Here is an 18774-nt window from a genome sequence, read left to right on the forward strand (position 1 = left end):
TTACATAGGTATTGTAAACATTTTGGGGGCTATTTGGGATCTAGAAAATTTTTAAAAATACCCCTAGTCCAAATACCCAAATGTAACCATTGTTAGCATTTGGGTGTGTTTTCTTTCAGTTTCATATGTATGGTTTATTATCTATTGCTGTGTGATAGAACCACAGTCTTAGTGGCTTAAACCAATGCACCTCACAGTTTTGGTGGGCAGGAGTCTGGGCATGGCTTAGCTGCTTCTCTGTTCAGGCTCTCACGAGGCTGCAATCAAGTTGTTGGCTGGGGCCGGGGGCATGGCTCACGCCTCTAATCCCAGCACTTTGACAGGCCAAGGTGGGCAGATTACCTAAGGTCAGGAGTTTGGGACCATCCTGGCCAACATGGTGAAACCCCATCTTTACTAAAAATACAAAAATTAGCCAGGCGTGGTGGCATGGGCCTCTAATTCCAGCTACTTGGGAGGCTGAGGCAGAAGAATTGCATGAACCTGGGAGGCAGAGGCTGCAGTGAGCCAATATTGCAGCACTGTACTCCAGCCTAGACCACAGAGTGAGTCTCATCTCTAAAAAAATAAATAAATAAATAAAAAGTTGTTGGCTGGGGTTGTGGAATGATCTTGGACTTGACTGGGGAAGGACCCACTTCCAAGCTCACTCAGGTTGTTCCCAGAATTCAGTTCGCTGCCGCTGTATGACTGAGGGCCTCTGTTTCTTCCTGACTGTTGATGGAGGCTACCTTCAGCTTCTAGAGGCTGCTCATCGTCCATGCGGGATTCACCAGCATAGCTGCCTGCAAGGCTCAAGCCAATAAGGGGGAGAAAAACTCCAGCAAGATGGGTGTCATAATCTTTTTTATTGTTTTTATTTTTATTCATTTATTCTGTCAACCAGGCTGGGGTGCAATGGTGTGATCTTGGCTCACTGCAACCTCCTCCTGCGATTCTCCTGCCTTAGCCTCCTGAGCAGCTGGGACTACAGGTGCATGCCACCATGACTGGCTAATTTTTTGCATTTTTCGTAGAGATGGGGTTTCACTGTGTTAGCCAGGATGGTCTTGAACTCTTTTTTTTTTTTTTTTGAGACGGAGTTTCGCTCTTGTTACCCAGGCTGGAGTGCAATGGCGCGATTTCGGCTCACCACAACCTCCACCTCCTGGGTTCAGGCAATTCTCCTGCCTCAGCCTCCTGAGCAGCTGGGATTATAGGCACACGCCACCATGCCCAGCTAATTTTTTTTGTATTTTTAGTAGAGACGGGGTTTCACCATGTTGACCAGGTTGGTCTCGATCTCTCGACCTTGTGATCCACTCGCCTCGGCCTCCCAAAGTGCTGAGATTACAGGCTTGAGCCACCGCGCCCGGCCGGTCTTGAACTCCTGACCTTATGATCCATCTGTGTTGGCCTCCCAAAGTGCTGGTATTACAGCCATGAGCTACTGTGCCTGGCCTCAAGTGTTGTAATGTTATATAACAAATCATGTAATCACATGTACATCCTGTCACTTGTGCCATATTCTGTTGGTTAGTCCAGCTAATTTTTGTATTTTTAGTAGAGACAGGGTTTCACCATATTGGCCAGGCTGGTCTCGAACTCCTCACCTTGTGATTTGCCTGCCTTGGACTCCCAAAGTGCTGGGATTACAGGCATGAGCAATAAAACAAGACTCCAAGAAAAAAGTGCTTCTGGTCAGGTGCAGTGGCTCATGCCTATAATCCCAGCACTTTGGGAGGCCAAGGTTAGAGAGTTGCTTGAGCCCAGGACATCAAGAGCCTGGGCAGTTCATCCCAAAGTACTGGGATTATAGGTGTGAACCATTGCGTCCAGGCTTTATTTCATTTATTTTTTAGAGACAGGTTCTGTCTCCATCACTGAGGCTGGAGTGCAGTGGCGAGATCATGGCCAACTACAGCCTCCACTTCCCGGGTTCAGGTGATCCTCCCACCTCAGTCTCCCGACCAGTAGGCACTATTGGCTCACACCACCACACTTGGCTAATTTTACAATTTTATGTAGACTGGGTCTCCCTATGTTTCCCAACCTGCTCTCAAACTCTTAATCTCAAGTGATCCACCGCATGAGCCACGGCGCCCAGCCGTACATGTGATCTTCTGTGTGTCCCCCTCGGCACCCACACTGGAGAACACGTGGCAGTGATGGGCCACGGGACTTGTGAGGAAGGGGATCATGTTCTGTCTTCTCTCTTTGAAGCCCTGGGCATGGACGCCTTCATCAAGGCCATGAAGAAGGTTCTGAGCAGTGCGTCGGATGACGAGCTAAAGGAGCTGTTTTTGAAGGTGGACTCGGACTGTGAAGGCTTCGTCACCTGGGTGAGGAGGGTGCCCCTGCTCCCTCAGGTGCTGGAGGGAGGCTGGAGGGCCCAGTCCTTGACCAGTTGGTGGGGCTGAAGATGGGAGGCCATCACGATGTGGGAAAGCCTCCCTGTGGATTCCAGCCCCAGGCGAGGGGCTTGTGGGGTGGAAAGGTCCCTCCCGAGACCTTTGTGAGCTGAGTTCCTGGTAGCTCATTCCCCAGGGACAAGTGTCATTGGCTCCTGTGTGAGACCTACTGAGTGTGCAGTGGTGAGCACAAAGGACTTCCCACCTGCCATGTGCCTGCCCTGCCCACCAGCCCCCCATTTGGCTTGGGGGATTTAAGCTGATACCATGACCATCTCATGGCCCTTCACCATCACTCAGGAATAGGCCAATTTGGCCAACTTGGCCTATTCCTGAGTGGTGGTGAAGGGCCATGCGAAGGCACGGTGGCTCACGCCTGTAATCCCAGCACTTTGGGAGGCCAAGGCGGGCAGATCACAAGGTCAGGAGTTCCAGACCAGCCTGGGCAACATGGTAAAATCCTGTCTCTACAAAAGAAATGCCAAATATTAGCCGGGTGTGGTGGTGCATGCCTGTAGTCCCAGCTACTTGGAAAGCTGAGCTGGGAGGATTGTTTGAACCCAGGAGGTTAAGGCTGCAGTGAGCTAAGATTGTACCACTTTACTCCAGCCTGGATGACAAAGTGAGACCATGTCTCAGAAACGAAACAAAACAAAACAAAAAACTTACCTCCATTTGACAGATTGGGAAACTGAGGCATGGGGAAGTTAGGAAAATTTGCCCAGGGCTTCAGCCTCATTAGCACTGGAGCCAGGATTCAAACCTAGGGAGCGTGCCTTGAGAGTCCCTGTGGTAACTGCAATCTCGTAGCTCTCCTCAGCAAAGGCACACACTCCTCAGCAAAGGCACACACTTCATTCTTCTTAGTTTTCTTGTTTTTATTTCTCTTAATGTTCTGTAATAAGCATTTCCTTTAGAACAATGAGGCCAACTAAAAGAAAAAGAATAAAAAATAATTTAAACCGGCTGGGCGTAGTGGCTCACGCCTGAAATCCCAGCACTTTGGGAGCCCCAGGCGGGTGATTACCTAAGGTCAGGAGTTTGAGACCAGCCTGGCCAGTATAGTGAAACCCCATCTCTATTAAAAATACAAAAATTAGCTGGGCGTGGTGGTGCATGCCTGTAGTCCCAGCTACTCGGGAGGCTGAGGCAGAAGAATCACTTGAACCCGGGAGGTGGAGGTGCAGTGAGCTGAGATTGCACGGCTGTACTCCAGCCTGGGTGACAGAGCGAGACTCCGTCTTAAAAAAAGTAACCCCCCTGCATTCCCAGCGTTCTCAGTGCTTTACAAAGTGGTCCTTCTCCACAACCCCCGATTTCGCATTATAGCTTTGTATGGTGGCTGCTTTGGGCCTCTGCTGTGTTTTCCAGCAGCTGGGCAGCAGGATGGAGTCTGGAGTTGCCCCAGTGGCCCTGGTTGTGGGTGCTCCCTGCTGTTAACCTGAAGTTTGAACATGGGCGTATCACACATCCTTATAGGGTCCTCAGTCTTATTATCCTTAGAGTGAATAAAGAGCTCCCAGGGCAGTGCCTGTTGTGGGGGTGATCTGAGGATGCACTTAGCACTTCAGGACGGCTAGGGAGGCGCTGCTGTGCTCTTCAGTGAGTGCTGCGAGTAGCCCCTTCCCATACTCAGGATTCGAGAACAGGTCTGCTGTCCAGGTGTGGTGGCTCACACCTTTAATCCCAGAACTCTGGCAGACCACTTGAGTCCAGGAGTTCAAGACCAGCCTGGGCAATATGGAGAAACCCTGTCTCTACAAAAAATGCAAAAACCAGCTGGGTATTGTGGCATGCCATCTGTGGTCCCAGCTACTCAGGAGGCCGAGGTGGGATGATCACTGGAACCTGGAACACTGAGGCTGCAGTAAGCCGTGATCACACCATTGTGCTCCAGCTTGGGAGACAGAGCGAGACCCTGTCCCAAAGGAAAAAAAAGAAAAGGCTAGGTGTGGTGGCTCATGCTTATAATCCCAGCACCTTGGGAGGCTGAGCAGTCAACTGTGATCACACCACTGCACTCCAGCATGAGTGAGAAACAAAGAGAAGGTCTGTTGCTTGAAGACTTGCCTTGGCCAGTACTTGGGAAGCAGCCACCAGAGCCCCTTGGAAGAGCCTAGGAGAGATGGAGGGGTGGGGGGCTGGGAATCAGGTTTGCATTCTTGACACCAAAGTCCGAGACCGTTTTGCCTCCCTTGTGTTTTCTTTCCGAGGCAGCAAAAGTATGTGGATTACATGATGCGAGAGTTCCAGGGAAAGGAGGACATGCAAAAGAGCCAGTACCGCCTGCACTTCCACCTCCCCATGAGGGTCGTTCCCCTGTAAGGAGCCTCTGCCTGGGCCTTGGCGGGTGGGGGTGACTGGACAAGTGCTGGGGCCAGCCTGCAGCGGGCCCCTCCCTCAATCCATGACCTCACTGGTGCTGATTGGGGGCTGGCGTCAGCCTGCTGCCTGATATCCTTTGGCTCATTTCAACCTCACAGCCCCGTAAGTGTTAGGATTAAGGTAGGTGATTTGTCCCCATTTTATAGATGAGGCCACTGAGGCCTGGAGAGGTCGAATGGCTGGCCCCAGGCCAAGAGGTAGAAAATGGCGGGGCTGCTCTTTTTGGCCCTCTCAGCCCCCATTCCCCAGTCAATATACAGCATTGCTTCTCCTGCTTCCTGCGCTGGTTGGTGCGGAGTAGTCCGGCAGTTTCATCACAGGGGTCCAGGTGGCCCAGGTGGCAGGCACAGGCAGGGATATGGGTTTCCTCCCAGGCAACAGGGAAGCAGCCCCCAGAGGGGACTACTGAAGCCCGTCTGGGGCATGGGGCCCTGGTTCCCCACTGCCCCTTGTCCTCTTTGATCTCATCCTTGGGTTCTGTTCCCCCCTCTACCCCAGAGCCCTAGAGCAGTTGCTAGAAAGTGCTGTTTCTCAGTTTCCAGCCTTAGGCTCCACTCTGCTCACCCTCCGTGGGTGGTTTTTCCTATGAAAGAAGCTTTGTGAGCGCCTCTGTTCTGTCTCCTCTGTCCCACCATGTCACGAGGAGGCTGGCTGGCTCCTTCGCAGGATAAGCTTGCTGCCTCTCGCTTCTGGAGCCCCGCCTCATACCAGCTTCTGGGGCCCTTTCTTTTTTGGCCACTGTTGATGATCCAGCAGAAACCCGCTTGGAGGAGGGGGCAGAGCCCCGCAGCTCACGTAGCCGGCTATGGTTTCCTGGCGTGCGCCCACGAATGCCTGTGCGTGACGCTCTGCTGGCTTTTGTCCTTCCTTCTCGGTGGTTCTCTGTTCTGCCGCAGGTGCCCCCTCCCTGAGCTGTTTTTGCCTGAGCTCTTCTCTCTCATCATATTCCACAGGAACCATGGCTGTGAGGTGGTGAAGGTGGCGTTTTTAATCCAGCGGTTCAAGAAGATCGGGTGTTTCCTGACTGTCACCAAAGATGGGATCCTGCAGGTCTGGTCTGAGTCCTTCTCGCTGATCAGCTCCTTTAGGGTGAGTGGGGCCCGTGCGCATGGTGCACATATGGGTCATCAGAGGGCCTCTGCCTTAGCACCCTGATGGTGAAGGTGACCGGGACCCAGGCAGATGCATGGTCTGAGCAGCCTGGACTCGCAGTCACAGCACCTGAGTCCTGACTTGGCTTCCCTGTGGGAGCCGTGCATTTCCCTTCCGCTAAGCAGGATTCCACCTGGATGCCTGTCCCCTGCAGGCGTCTCACAGAACCCCTCAAACCCAAACAGCATGTCCCTTCAGCTGTCCCTGCCCACTGGGTTTCCTTCTCTTGCGTCCCCATCTCAGTAAATGGTATCGTCTTCCCCAAGACTCCTGTGCTAGGGTCAGCCACTCCCATGCTGTCCCCAAGTCCTGCTGATTCGGGCTTTTTGCTCGATCCAGGCAGGAAGTCATAGTGGTTGTGAGCATGAGCTCTAGAACCCAACAGCCAGGGTTAGAATCCTGACTGTACCACCTGCCAGCTCTGTGACCTGGACAAGGTACTTACTATATACTCTCTGTGCCTCAGTTTCTTCATCTGTTAAATGGGGCTAGCTGTAGTGTTTCTTCACAGTGTGGTTGGGAACACTTGATGGTGCAATACATGTGTGGTGCTTGGGGCAGGGCAGGGCACGCAGCAAGTCCCCACTGGATTTAAGCTGACATCACTGTTGTCTTTGTGCTGCCAGCTCTTGGCTGAGAGTAATAAGTGAAAAGACGCTCAGGAGAACTGCTTTGTACCTGGTCTCTAGGCCAGTCCAGAATCTTCCAGCAGATGAGAAAAGCACTGATCTCCAGGGCTCTACAGAAAGGCTTATTGAGAATGCAGCCCCCAGAGGAAGGGCTTTCTAAGCCTGTGTAACTGCAGAGTGATTCACAGTTACATCAGAGCTCAGCCTTTGGGGAAGAAGAGGCCTGGGTGGAACTAGGGTGCATGGAGGTCCCATGGCCCTCCTGGGTGCACCAAGAAGGAGCTACAATTGCTGTCCTGAGGCTGTTGCTTCCATAGCCCTCTGTTGGTGTCATCCCATGTTGGGCGGCGCTGTCAGGGTCACCACCTGCAGGGGTCTGTCCTGCAGACCCCAACTCAGCCGTGGATGAATAAAGTATGCTGACACACAGATATTATGCTTTGCCAGTTCAGCTGAGGGTTCATGGTCACTTACAGACTCCCTGGAGAGTACGGTAAACAGTTGTGACCACCAGCCCCCACCAGCCAGTGAGACTTGCATTTATTCATAAAATTTAATTGACAAAGGCTTGAGTCAACACCACTAGAGGCTGGAGTTTAAAGCACAGGTTCTGATGCCCAAAACAAACACCATTAGAGGGTAATATCCCTGGTTGACCTCCCCCTGAGAGGACCATCTGGCTCAAAGGTTATTTTTAAGACCACATGAGTAAACAAGCTAGCTAGATAAACTACGTACATTCCTTTGTATTTGCACCCTAATGTCTCTGGCTCCTGCAAAGAGACTCTGGCTGCTTTCAGCCAAGAACTATAGAAAAAACCGTTAGGCCTTCCAAAAGGGTTTGAGACTATATTCTATAACTTTCTCTAATATTTTTCCCTTAATATTTTTGCTACTATGCTGGGTGAATTCCCATAGCCGTCCATCTTGCTTTTCTGTGTTTGGACTGGGGCAGGGTGTGTTGCAGCCAGAGCCCCTGCTTGTGGCTGCTACATGGTCACTGAAGCACCTCCAAAGGCTGAAGGGAACAGAGGAAGGCTCACTGGGAAGGCCCACCTGGAGGGGTTGCTTTAGCAGGAGTTGGCGTCCTAGGACCACACACCCACTGTCATGCAGATGGAAAGACCTCAGGTTTGAGTTGGGGGAGGGGGCGCTGAGCTCCACTCAAGAACTAGGTGATCTTGGGTACAAGTCACTGAAACTCTCTAGGGCTCTTTGAACATCATCTGAACAGTGTGGGTGGTGGGAGTTACCAAAGCTACCAGTGTATATGGGTTAGACTCTAGCCCTCGGCAGAAGAGAGGGACTCGGGGTTTCTGGCCCAGTCTTCATCACCAGAACATCTGTGGAGTCCAAGAGCACAGTCCTCTCTTCTCTTGGTGCCCTGAGTTCTGATGGAACAGGCTCCTCTCTGCCCCTGCCTTCCTTACTCCTTCTGAATACCCATCTCGAGGAATTGGTTTATGTTCTTCTCTGCTCCTTCCTCCCAGCTTTTCAGATCATACTTCTTTCTGCTTTCTTCAGTTGAGAGCCTGTGGTGTCATTCAGAGAGTGAAATACAGGGCCAGGCACGGGGGCTCATGCCTGTAGTCCCAGCAGTTTGGGAGATCATGGCAGGTGGATCACTTGAGGTCAGGAGTTTGAGACCAGCCTGGCCAACATGGTGAAACCCTGTCTCTACTAAAAATACAAAAATTAGCCAGATGTGATGGTGCATATCTGTAATCCCAGCTACTTGGGAAGCTGAGGCACGAGAATCACTTGAACCCAGGAGGCAGAAGTTCCAGTGAGCTAAGATCACACCACTGCACTCTAGCCTGGGCAACAGAGTAAGACTCAGTCTCAAAAAAAAGAGAGTAAAATACAGATTCCTTAGGTGGCCACACCCATCGCATCTCTGATTCCTCTTCAACTCTAAGCCAAGTGGGCTGGCCTCCCCTCTTCCCTAGGACACAGCAGCTCACTTCTGCTGACCTGGCTTTGCTCGTGGCTTCCCTTGTGTGGAGTGCCAGCCCGAATTCTGTCCGTGTGCATGTTACGTGAGTGCAGGAGGCACCGGTGCTGGGCTCCTACTGAGTGCTGGGCACTACCCTCAATGCTTTAACTTTCTTGTTTTTATTTTTGAGACAGAGTCTTGCTCTGTTGCCCAGGCTGGAGTGCAGTGGCATGATCTCGGCTCACTGCAACCTCTGCCTGCCAGGTTCAAACAATTCTCTTGCCTCGGCTTCTCAAGTAGCCGGGACTACAAGCGTGCGCCACCGCATCCAGCTAATTTTTTTGTATTTTTAATAAGACAGGGTTTCACCATGTTGGCCAGGATGGTTTTGATCTCTTAACCTAATGATCCCCCCACCTTGGCCTCCCAAAGTGCTGGGATTACAGGCGTGAGCCACTGTGCATGGCCACTTTAACTTTCCTTATTCCATTAATTCCTCGCGACTTTGCAGAACAAATTGTTAGTAAGCCACTTTGACCAGGTGATACCTGCAGATGGAAAACAGGAGGGGCAGATAGTGGAAGTCAGTCTTCCTTCCCCCAGTTCCTACTTTCTCTCCCTGAAGGCAACTGCTGTGGCCAGTTTCGGGGTGGTCTTCCATGGCTATCCTCTCTACATACCCCTCTCCTTTTCTTTTCTTTCTTTCTCTCTCTTTCCTTCCTTTCCTTTCACTTCTTTCTTTCTTTCTTTTTTCTTTTCTTTCTCTTTCCCTCCCCACCCCCTGCTTTCTTTTCTTTTCTCTTTCTTTTGGTCTTGCTCTGTCACCCAGGCTGGAGTGCAGTGGTGCAATGACAGCTCACGGCAGCCTCAACGTCCTGGACTCAAGGGGTCCTCCCACCTCAGCCTCCCAAGTAGCTGGGACTGTAGGCCTGTGCCACCATGCCCAGCTAATTAAAAAATAATTCTGTAGAGATGGGGTCTCCCTATGCTGCCCAGGCTGGTTTCAAACTCCTGGGCTCAAGTGATCCTCCTGTCTTGGCCTCCGAAAGTGATGAGATTACAGGTATGAGCCACTGTGCCCTTTTCTTTTTAAATGTGCGACTGGAAGCATATTGTAATGCTGCTTTTTACCTTGGTTTGTCACTCATATCTCTTGGCAACTCTTCTTTATTGGCACGTGCACAGCTCCCTTGTTCTTAGCGTCTGGGTGGTGTTGGTGTCGGTGGTGTGGGTTGAGATCAGCTGTGCTTTCCAGGTGGCTTCTGGCCTGTTGCTCTAACAGCAGCTGCCCCGTCCCCTTTGAGTACATGCAGACACCCCCATAGAAATGTCTTGGAAACAGATCCCTGGATCATGAGCTATGCATATTCAAGACTTTGGTTTTTTTTTTTTTTTTTTTTTCTTGAGACAGGGTCTCACTCTTGCCCAGGCTTGAGTGCAGTGGTGTGTTCACAGCTCATTGCAGCCAAGACTTTGATAGAGCTGTGAGACTGCTCCAGAAGGGGATTGTAAAGAAGGTGTTCTTTTTTTTTTGAGACAGAGTTTCACTCTTGTTGCCCAGGCTGGAGTGCAGTGGATGTCAGCTTACCACAACCTTCACCTCCCGGGTTCAAGTAATTCTCCCGCCTCAGCCTCCAGAGTAGCTGGGATTACAGGCATGCACCACCATGCCTGGCTAATTTTTTTGTATATATATATTTTTAGTGGAGATGGGGTTTCTCCATGTTGGTCAGTCAGGCTGTCTTGAACTCTCAACCTCAGGTGATCTGTCCACCTCGGCGTCCCAAAGTGTTGGTATTACAGGTGTGAGCCACTGTGCCCGGCCCCAAGAAGGTGTTTTTTAAGCCCATTTTACAGATGGGGAAACAGACTCAGGGAGGCTGGGGAGTTTATCCAGGGCCCCCACTGCTAGTCTTAGTGGTAGTGCTGGGCTCCATGCTAGGTCTATGGTGGCTCCAGGGCCTCACGTGGCAGGAGGGGTTCACAGGGAGCTGTGCTGGCCTGGGCATGCTTCCCAGCCCATCTCCTCTGCTCTTCCTCTGGCAGCTTAACCAGACCCAGCAGCTCCACAACCAGCCGATGTGGGTCATCGACATGGTATGTCTGCACAATATGAACCTCGTTGCCATTGCATCTACGAAGCAAAAGATAGGTGAGTCCCTGGGGCTCCCCAGCCTTGCTCTCAGCCGCTGGGGGCCCTGTATTGGTGCCTGGGAGAGGTCTGTTGGCTGAGCAACTGTGAACATGGATCAGAGCCCCTGGGAGGATGGCCAGGTGGCGAGGCCTTAGTGCTGAGTAGGCAGGGAATGGTCAGTGAATGCTCGTGTGACACAGTGATGTTGAACAGACCCACATTTACAAGCCAGAGCCCATAACCAGTCTATCTCCGGTCCCAATTCTACTTCCTGCCTCTTGCCACTCCTAGTCCGGGCCACTTTCACTCTCACTGAAATAGCTTCTCCTGCATGCCAGGCTTCCCCTCACGCCCCCAAAGGCAGGATGTGCATTTACAGTGCCCTTCTGCAGAAAGCCTTCACCCTACCCTAGTGCTCTTAGGATGAAAGTGGGATCCTCAGTGTGGTCTATGAGGCCTTCAGAGGTCTGACCCCTGCTGCCTCCAGTAGTCCCCACCTGTCCCCTCCCTGTAGTGCTGAGGCCACTGTGGCCTCCTCTCGCCTCCTCTGACAGGTGCTGTGGCCTCGGTCTCTGCTCTGCCGTCCCTCCTGCCCCTCTCTGCCCCCACAGTCCCTGCTTTTCCTTTGGCTCTCATCTCAGAAATCACTTCCTCCAGGAAACCCTCCCTGACCCTCTAGTCCAAGATCCTCTGTTAGTAAGACCCCGTGAGATTGTCCGTCTTCCCTTCAAGGTCCCCCTTTCAGTGTCATCTCACGTGCATTAGTGTGCTTCTGTTCAGCACGTCTCTCCTCCTCCAGACTGGAAGCTCCATGAGGTCAGGGACTGCATCTGTTCTGCTCAGCTCAGTGTCTTGGTGCCTGGCACCTCCTGGATGCTTGATGACTGTTGAATGGATGGGTGATGAATGAGCCTCTGACTGAGCACACCTGTAAGGATGTCAGGAAGAGGAAATTCATACCTGAAACTACAGCTGGCAATTCGAGGCTGAATGCGGGGAGAGAGAGCAGCTGTTCTGGAACAAGCAGGGACTTTGGAATCAAAAGGACCTGGGTTCAGACGCTGGGCCCACTGCTCTGTAGGTGTCTGCCTTTGAGCAATGACTTAACCTCCCAGTACCTCGCTTTACCCAGAGGTAAAATGGGGCCAATGATAGATGGCTCCAGGGTGAGTGTGGCTTAGTGGTTAGGTGTGTGAAGCTCCTGGTGTGGTGCCTGGCACAGAGTGGGCTCTTAATCAACACTGACATCATTATGAGGCTAAATTGTGTGATACACAGAAAGCGGTCAGCCATCAAGCAAGGGCTAGAGCAATCTCTCTGTGATTCACACCTGGCTTTCCATTGCAACACCTGTTTCCTGGGGATCGGGTGCTGTCCCCGGCATTCTGGCCCTTCATCCTCAGACAGACCTAAGAATTTGGCATTAGAACCCCATTTTTTTTTTTTTTTGAGACAGAGTCTCACTCTGTCGCCTAGGCTGCAGTGCAGTGGTGCAATCTCGGCTCACTGCAGCCTCTGCCTCCTGGGTTCAAGTGATTCTCCTGTTTCAACCTACTGAGTAGCTGGACTAGGGATTCATTTATTTTTGTTGAAAAAAAAAGTATTGAATTCTGGTTCAGTGATGGGCTGGACCTGGTCTTTTGGGCCCGTGTTTGTCAGCTCATCAGGCATCTGGGTGTACAGGCACGCGCCACCAGGCCTGGCTAATTTTTGTATTTTTAGGAGAGATGGGATTTCACCATGTTGGCCAGGCTGGTCTCCATCTCCTGACCTCAGGTGATTCACTTGCCTCAGCCTCCCACAGTACTGGCATTACAGGTGTGAGCCACTATACCCAGCCCACAACCCCATTTTAGAGATCATTATGTCATCACTGCTGTCCTGATGTAGCAGCTGTCACCTGCTCGGAGGCACTCAGTCCAGGCCAGAAGCAGGCGTAGAAGTGGCACCAGAGTGACCCCTGGCCTTTGTGGCCCCAGCCCAGCCAGGTCTCCTCTTGTGACCCACAGCGCTTTGGGGTGGCTGGCCATGCAGACAGGCAGAGGAAGGCAAGAGACTGCCGTTCAGATGTGGAGACAGCCTGGCGACAAGGCTGTTGCTCATCAGAGTCTGGAAGTGGGGGCTGGATCTGTTGGAAGGAGTCAGATTTTTTTTTAATTGAGGGTCTTGCTCTGTCACCTGGGCTGTAGGGCAGTGCTACAGTCACTGCTCACCGCAGCCTCAAACTCCTGGGCTCAAGCAATCCTTTTCCCTTGGCCTCCCTAAGTGCTGGGATCACAGGCGTGAGCCACCACATCCAGCCTGGGGTTTTATTCCAGCTGGAGTGGGAAGCCGTTGGGGGTTTTCAGTGGGGTTCCCTGTTGGGGGGGTTTACTCTGTGAACAGCTGCTTATAATTGCTCTGAGGGTGAAGGGCTGAAGGGCTGAAGGGGCAGAGTCCTTGGGAGAGCCATGAGGCTGCTCACTGTGCCTGAAGATCTCCCAGGCATGGCTTGGGCTCCATGTGGCTTCTGTCTCTCCCCCAGAGTTCTTTGATATTAGTGATCACATGTGTGTCCGGGCCTTCACCTTCATTGATCTGGACAGCTGTGCCCTGGTCATGGACTACTGGTGAGTCTCCCCCAGGTGCTTGGGGTCTCGGCAGCAGCCGCATCACTGGCTAGGGTTGGGGCCCCCAGAAAGCCTCCCTGGAAACAGCCCTGGAAAGATCTCCCCACTGGCTCCGAGGCCCCTGTGCCCTCCTCTCCCAGGGTCACTCAGAGCTTGGAGTCATTGTCACTCCCTTACCCAAGACGGCTGTCAAATCCCAGCAGAGGCTTGTCTGGCTGTGGCTAAGGATTTTGGGGACGTCGCAGTCTATTGGGAGGGGTGACTTGACAAAGGGCAGCTGGAGGACTAGGGATTCATTTATTTGGTTGAAAAAAAAATTGAATCCTGGTTCAGTGATTGGCAGGACCTGGTCTGCTGGGCCCGTGTTTGTTGGCTCATCAGGTTTCTGGGCAAGGTTGGAAAGTCTTGTTGGAACTGCCCTTGCTTCCAAGAAGGATGGAGGCCACTAGGGGTCCAGAGAGGAAGTAAAGGCTCCACAACCTCTTTAATTTCTTCTTCTTTTATTGAGATGGAGTCCCACTCTTGTCTCCCAGGCTGGAGTGCAGTGCCACCGTCTCGGCTCACTGCAGCCTCCTCCTCACAGGTTCAAGTGTTATTCTCCTGCCTCAGCCTCCTGAGTAGCTGGGATTACAGGTGCCCATCACCACACCCAGCTAATTTTTGTATTTTTAGTAGAGGTGGGGTTTCACCATGTTGGCCAGGCTGGTCTCGAACTCCTGACCTCAGGTGATTCACCTGCCTTGACCTTTCAAAGTGCTGGGATTACAGGGGTGAGCCACCATGCTCGGCCTACACAGCCTCTTCTGTCCCCATCTTTCCCCAGGTCTGACTATCATCGAGGTGTGTTCTGCTACGGGGACGCCAAGGGCAACGTCATCGTCTTCACCTCCGAAAATGTGGCCAGTGGGCTGTTCAACCCCCGTATCCTCCCCAGGGCCTCCAAGTGGGGTAGCTAAGATGCTGGGGAAGGGGGCGGAGGCCTGGGCATGGCCTAGATGTGGGTGCTGAGCCCATCCTGATCCCCATGACCCCTACTCCCTGCCTCTGCTTGGGAGCCTCTGGGAAGATGTCTGTTTCTGAGTGCAGGGTGTGTGCCGCTCAGCTCAGAGTGCAGAGGGAGAGGTGATGGGCAGCAGAAGACCAGGAGGGCTGGGGAGAGGGCAGCCTCTCTGAGGATGGGTGCAGCCGAGGGGTGCTGGATGCTCCTCACCCCAGGATGATGCCAGTGGGGGGACCCTGGGGAAGTCCCTCATCCACTCTGATACTGGGTGAGAGCACTGATGCTAACTTCCTCGAATGGTGGTGAGGAGGCTTCTGCTCTCCTTGGCTCTGGTGTTGCCTTTGGGTGGGCAGGGGCTGTCCCAGAGGCGGGCTCTGTGGGGCCTGGGCATGGCCTGGCCGGCATGGGTGAGTGGGCGCACTGACGTCTGAGCACCCCCTGCTGGGCCTAGTGTCAGGAGGGAGGAGCTGTGGCTGCAGCCCAGAATAAGAGGCAGAGAGTGGTGAGGTCAGCTACACACGCCCCTGCTGGGTGAGCAGGGCCTAGGATCTGAACTCAGGCTTCCTGCCCTGGAGTCTGTGCTGTTAGCTTTTTGTGGGCTGCATCCCACATTGACTAACCACAGGAGGAAGTCACCAGAGCTGTTCTGCCCAGGTCGCTAGATCCCCAGAGGATATGGCTCGGGGCCACCTAGGGAACCCATCTGAACTGGAACCTCTCCAGAATCCAGCCTTGCGCACACATCCACCAGGAGGCCCAGGCCACCAGGGGGCCTACATAGGGACATCGACCCCTCTTCCAGCCAGAGATACTAAGCAGTACACTCCAGGGCTTCCCAGGCCTTGGTGGCAGCCCCCTGGCAGGCTTGTTGGGGCAGCATTCTGTGCTGGCAGGGCAGGGACAGATCCTGTCCTGGACATAGCAGTGGGCTGGCACCTGCTTGCCTCATTGGCCTTGGGTGCTTGCCCTGCCCTGAGCTGCCCACTCAGCTGCTTGGGCCTCGTTGCTCTGTGCCACCCTGGGAACTGGCATGGGAGGTTGCGGTGGTGAATGGGTTATTGAGGGAGGCAGATGACACTGGAATGTTGGGCAGGAGTCCTTCCATGTCACCTGCTGATTGAAGGCTAGGGACAAACATGAAGATGAGGCGGGCCCAGTGTGTGGATTTGGGAGGAGATGGACAGACCCACGTACGCACCCCAGCTCTGTGTGACCTGGAGCCAGTTGCTTAACCTCTTTGTGCCTCAGTTCCCTTATTCAAATGGGTATGGGCCTACTTCATTGATGACTTTGGTATAAGACATGTGGGACCAGGCAAGGTGGCTCATGCCTGTAATCCCAGCACTTTGGGAGGCCGAGGTGGGCGGATCAGGAGCCTTAAACTCTCAGGAGTTTGAGACCAGTATGGCCAACATAGCGAAACCCCATCTCTACTAATAATACAAAAAAATTAGCCAAGTATGGTGGTGTGCACCTGTAGTCCCAGCTACTCAGGAGGCTGAGGCAGGAGAATCACGTGAACCTGGGAGGCGGAGGTTGCGGTGGTGAGATTGCGCCACTGCACTCCAGCCTGGGTGACAGTGCGAGACTCCATCTAAAAAAAAAGATCTGTGGAACGTTAGGCACCTAGTAAGTGCACAGTGACTATGACTTCCTCCCTGCCCTCCCTGGGACCTGACAGCCTAGTGGGAGAGACAGGCAGGTAAACTGACAGCTAAACCACAATGCATTATAAAGCTGACTCCTGCCTGTGCCCGGGTGCGACCAGCCCCACTTTGGCAGTCTTGGGCAACTTTCCACCCCTCCCTGGGACTTCCTTTGCAAGCTTCCTCCTTCCCTTGCAGGATAGGGCTGGTGACTTTGCAGCAGTGAAATGCTTGGCCTGAGCCCCCAGATCGGTGCTTGTGGCCTCTTCCCACCTCGAGCCCTGGGAGGAAACCTGAGCCTAGAGTGCCCCGGCACTTCTGACCTGCCTCCTTAAACTGCCCTGACACAGGACCCACATTCATCCCTGACAGTGCTCACTCCACTCATCTGTGTCTGATTGGCTTTGCTTTCCCTGAAGATTCATCAGCTGCTGGCCTTGAATGGTTTTGGCGGCCGGGAGACTCCAAGCCCCATGAGGGCAGCACCTGGCATGTCTGAATTCCTCCAGATGTGCTTGTTTTATTTATTTTAAAGTATTTTTAAAATGGATTTTTATTTACTTATTTATTTATTTTAAAAAATTTGAGACAAGGTCATGCTCTGTTGCCCAGGCTGGAGTGTAGTAGTGCGATCATGCCTCACTACAACTTTGATCTCCTGGACTCAGGTGATCCTCCCACCTCAGCTTCCTGAGTAGCTGGGACCACAGGCACACCACCACTATTTCTGGCTAATGTTTTATTTTTTTGATTTTTTGTAGAAATGGCTTCTCACTGTGTTGTCCAGGCTGGTATCTTTTTTTTTTTTTTTTTTTTCCAGATGGAGTTTCGCTCTGTCACCCAGGCTGGAGTGCAGTGGCGCAGTCTTGGCTCACTGTAACCTCCGCCTCCCGGGTTCAAGCGATACTTCTGCCTCAGCCTCCTGGGTGGCTGAGATTATGGGCACACACCACCATGCCTGACTAGTATTTGTATTTTTCTGGAGACGGGGTTTTGCTAGCTGGCTAGGTTGTTTTTGAACTCCTGACCTCAGGTGATCCACCCTCCTTGGCCTCGCAAAGTGCTGGGATTACAGGCGTGAGCCACCACGCCCGGCCCAGACTGGTCTCTTAACTTCTGGCCTCAAGTGATCTTCCTACCTTGGCCTCCTAAAGTGCTGGGATTACAGGCGTGAGCCACTGTGCCTGGCCCAGACATGCTTGTTTTATGATGCATGCCAGGAACTTCTGCTTCTTGGAACCTGTGCTTTCTGGACAAGGAGCGCATGTAGTTTGAGGCATGATGGCAAACTCCCAAGTGATTACTTGTCAGAATAAAAAGAGCCTGGAGTCTCAATTCCTTCTCCACTCCAGCAAAGCTGGAGCTCCCTAATGAAGAATCAGCTTGTTTAGATTGCAGCACCAAGCAAGAGTGAGGAGCCCTGAAATCTGGTTCCGGTTCTGCCGAGCACTGGTTGGGGCCCTCTGGGAGGCAGCTTTGATCTGCCTGAGTCTTTTTCCTGGGGTAGAGCACTCCACTGAGCTCACCAGGACACGGTGAGCTGCCAGTCAGGTTTGGGTGGAAAAGCCTTTTGAGAAGCACAGGAGTTTCAAATCAACATCTTCTGAGGCTTTGCTTGCCAGTAAAGGGAGAAAGCGGCTGATGTGGACTTTGTTTTTTTCCCCTATCAGATCACTGGATCAAAGTTTCCATACAGACACTCTTAAATGAGAAGTCTGCTTTGTACAGAAGTTACCGGCTGAAGGTGAGTTGTTTCTTTCCTTGGTCTGTTATGATGGTAATTATCTGTACATGTGTTCCACTCAAAGTAAATGCAAAAGGTGAATTTACTCCCTGGGTTCAGTCTTAGCCCTTGGGGTTTGGTCTCTGGAAACAGGTCGAGGCAGCTGTTGGATCCGGTCAGCTCCCTCTGCAGACCACATCTCAGTGTGGTCCTGCTCCTCTCACTACCGCCATTGCTAAGCCCTGGTCCTGGCCAACAGCGCCTCGCTCCTGGATGGCTGCAGTGGCTTCTGGCTGGGTTCCCCACTTCCTTTCTTCATGCAACACTGTCTCCATTCAGGGCCAGAGAAGTGATGAGTTAGAAATACAGTTGAGTTGGCCGGGCGTGCTGGCTCACGCCTCTAATCCCAGCACTTTGGGAGGCTGAGGTAGGCGGATCACAAGGTCAGGAGATCGAGACCATCCTGGCTAACGTGGTAAAATCCTGTCTCTACTAAAAATATAAAAAATAGTGGGGCGTGTTGGTGCGCGCCTGTAGTCCCAGCTACTTGGGAGGCTGAGGCAGGAGAATTGCTTGAACCTGAGAGGTGAAGGTTTCAGTAAGCTGAGACCGCACCATTGCACTCCAGCCTGGGTGACAGAGCGAGTCTCTGTCTCAAAAAAATGAAAAAAAAGAAATACGGTTGAGTCACCCCAGTAGCTTCTCATCACATTTGGCAAAAAAATCTCAAGTCCTTACCACGGCCATGAGGACCTGAGGTGACCTGTCCCCTGCTTGCAAGCTCTGGGCTTGTTTCCAACCTTCCTCCTCCCCATGAGCTCTCCTGCAGAGCACAGCCTCCTTTGCTGTTCCCCGAATGCGAGAATGCACTCAGCCCCTTCCTGCCTCTGGGCCTCCGCATGTGCTATGCCTTCAGGCTGCGGGGCTCTCCCGGAAGGGCCCCGGATTCCCCCTGTGTACTTCCTTTGGTCCCAACCAGCCATCCTAGGACAGCGCTGCGCCCACCCACCTCTGCCTTCCTCCCTTCGCCCTTGGCGTGTACCAGCCTCCAGCTTTGTATGGTTCGTCCACTGATTCCTCAGGCTGTCATGTTCACGAGATCCACAGCTACTCGAGGGCAGGGACTTCATGCCCTCGGTTCTGTCTCCAGTGCCTAAAACACTACCCCCC

The 18774-nt window shown here is 52.7% G+C and overlaps 1 protein-coding gene across 5 annotated transcripts in view; it reads left to right on the forward strand.

Annotated features, from left to right (window-relative positions):
* The window catches only part of EFCAB8 (EF-hand calcium binding domain 8), a 74519-nt gene that overhangs the window by 11408 nt on the left and 44337 nt on the right, over positions 1 to 18774 (forward strand). For 4 of the 5 annotated variants that reach the window (XM_074406405.1, XM_074406403.1, XM_074406402.1 and 1 more), the window contains 7 exons: positions 2203 to 2321; positions 4608 to 4711; positions 5729 to 5864; positions 10539 to 10644; positions 13151 to 13235; positions 14059 to 14183; positions 17552 to 17625. In XM_074406405.1, coding sequence (XP_074262506.1) covers positions 2203 to 2321; positions 4608 to 4711; positions 5729 to 5864; positions 10539 to 10644; positions 13151 to 13235; positions 14059 to 14183; positions 17552 to 17625 — 749 coding nt within the window. The other variant, XM_074406404.1, reaches the window with a different exon arrangement.

The sequence above is a fragment of the Saimiri boliviensis genome, chromosome 9, assembly GCF_048565385.1.
Source record: "Saimiri boliviensis isolate mSaiBol1 chromosome 9, mSaiBol1.pri, whole genome shotgun sequence".
Classification (NCBI taxonomy): domain Eukaryota; kingdom Metazoa; phylum Chordata; class Mammalia; order Primates; family Cebidae; genus Saimiri; species Saimiri boliviensis.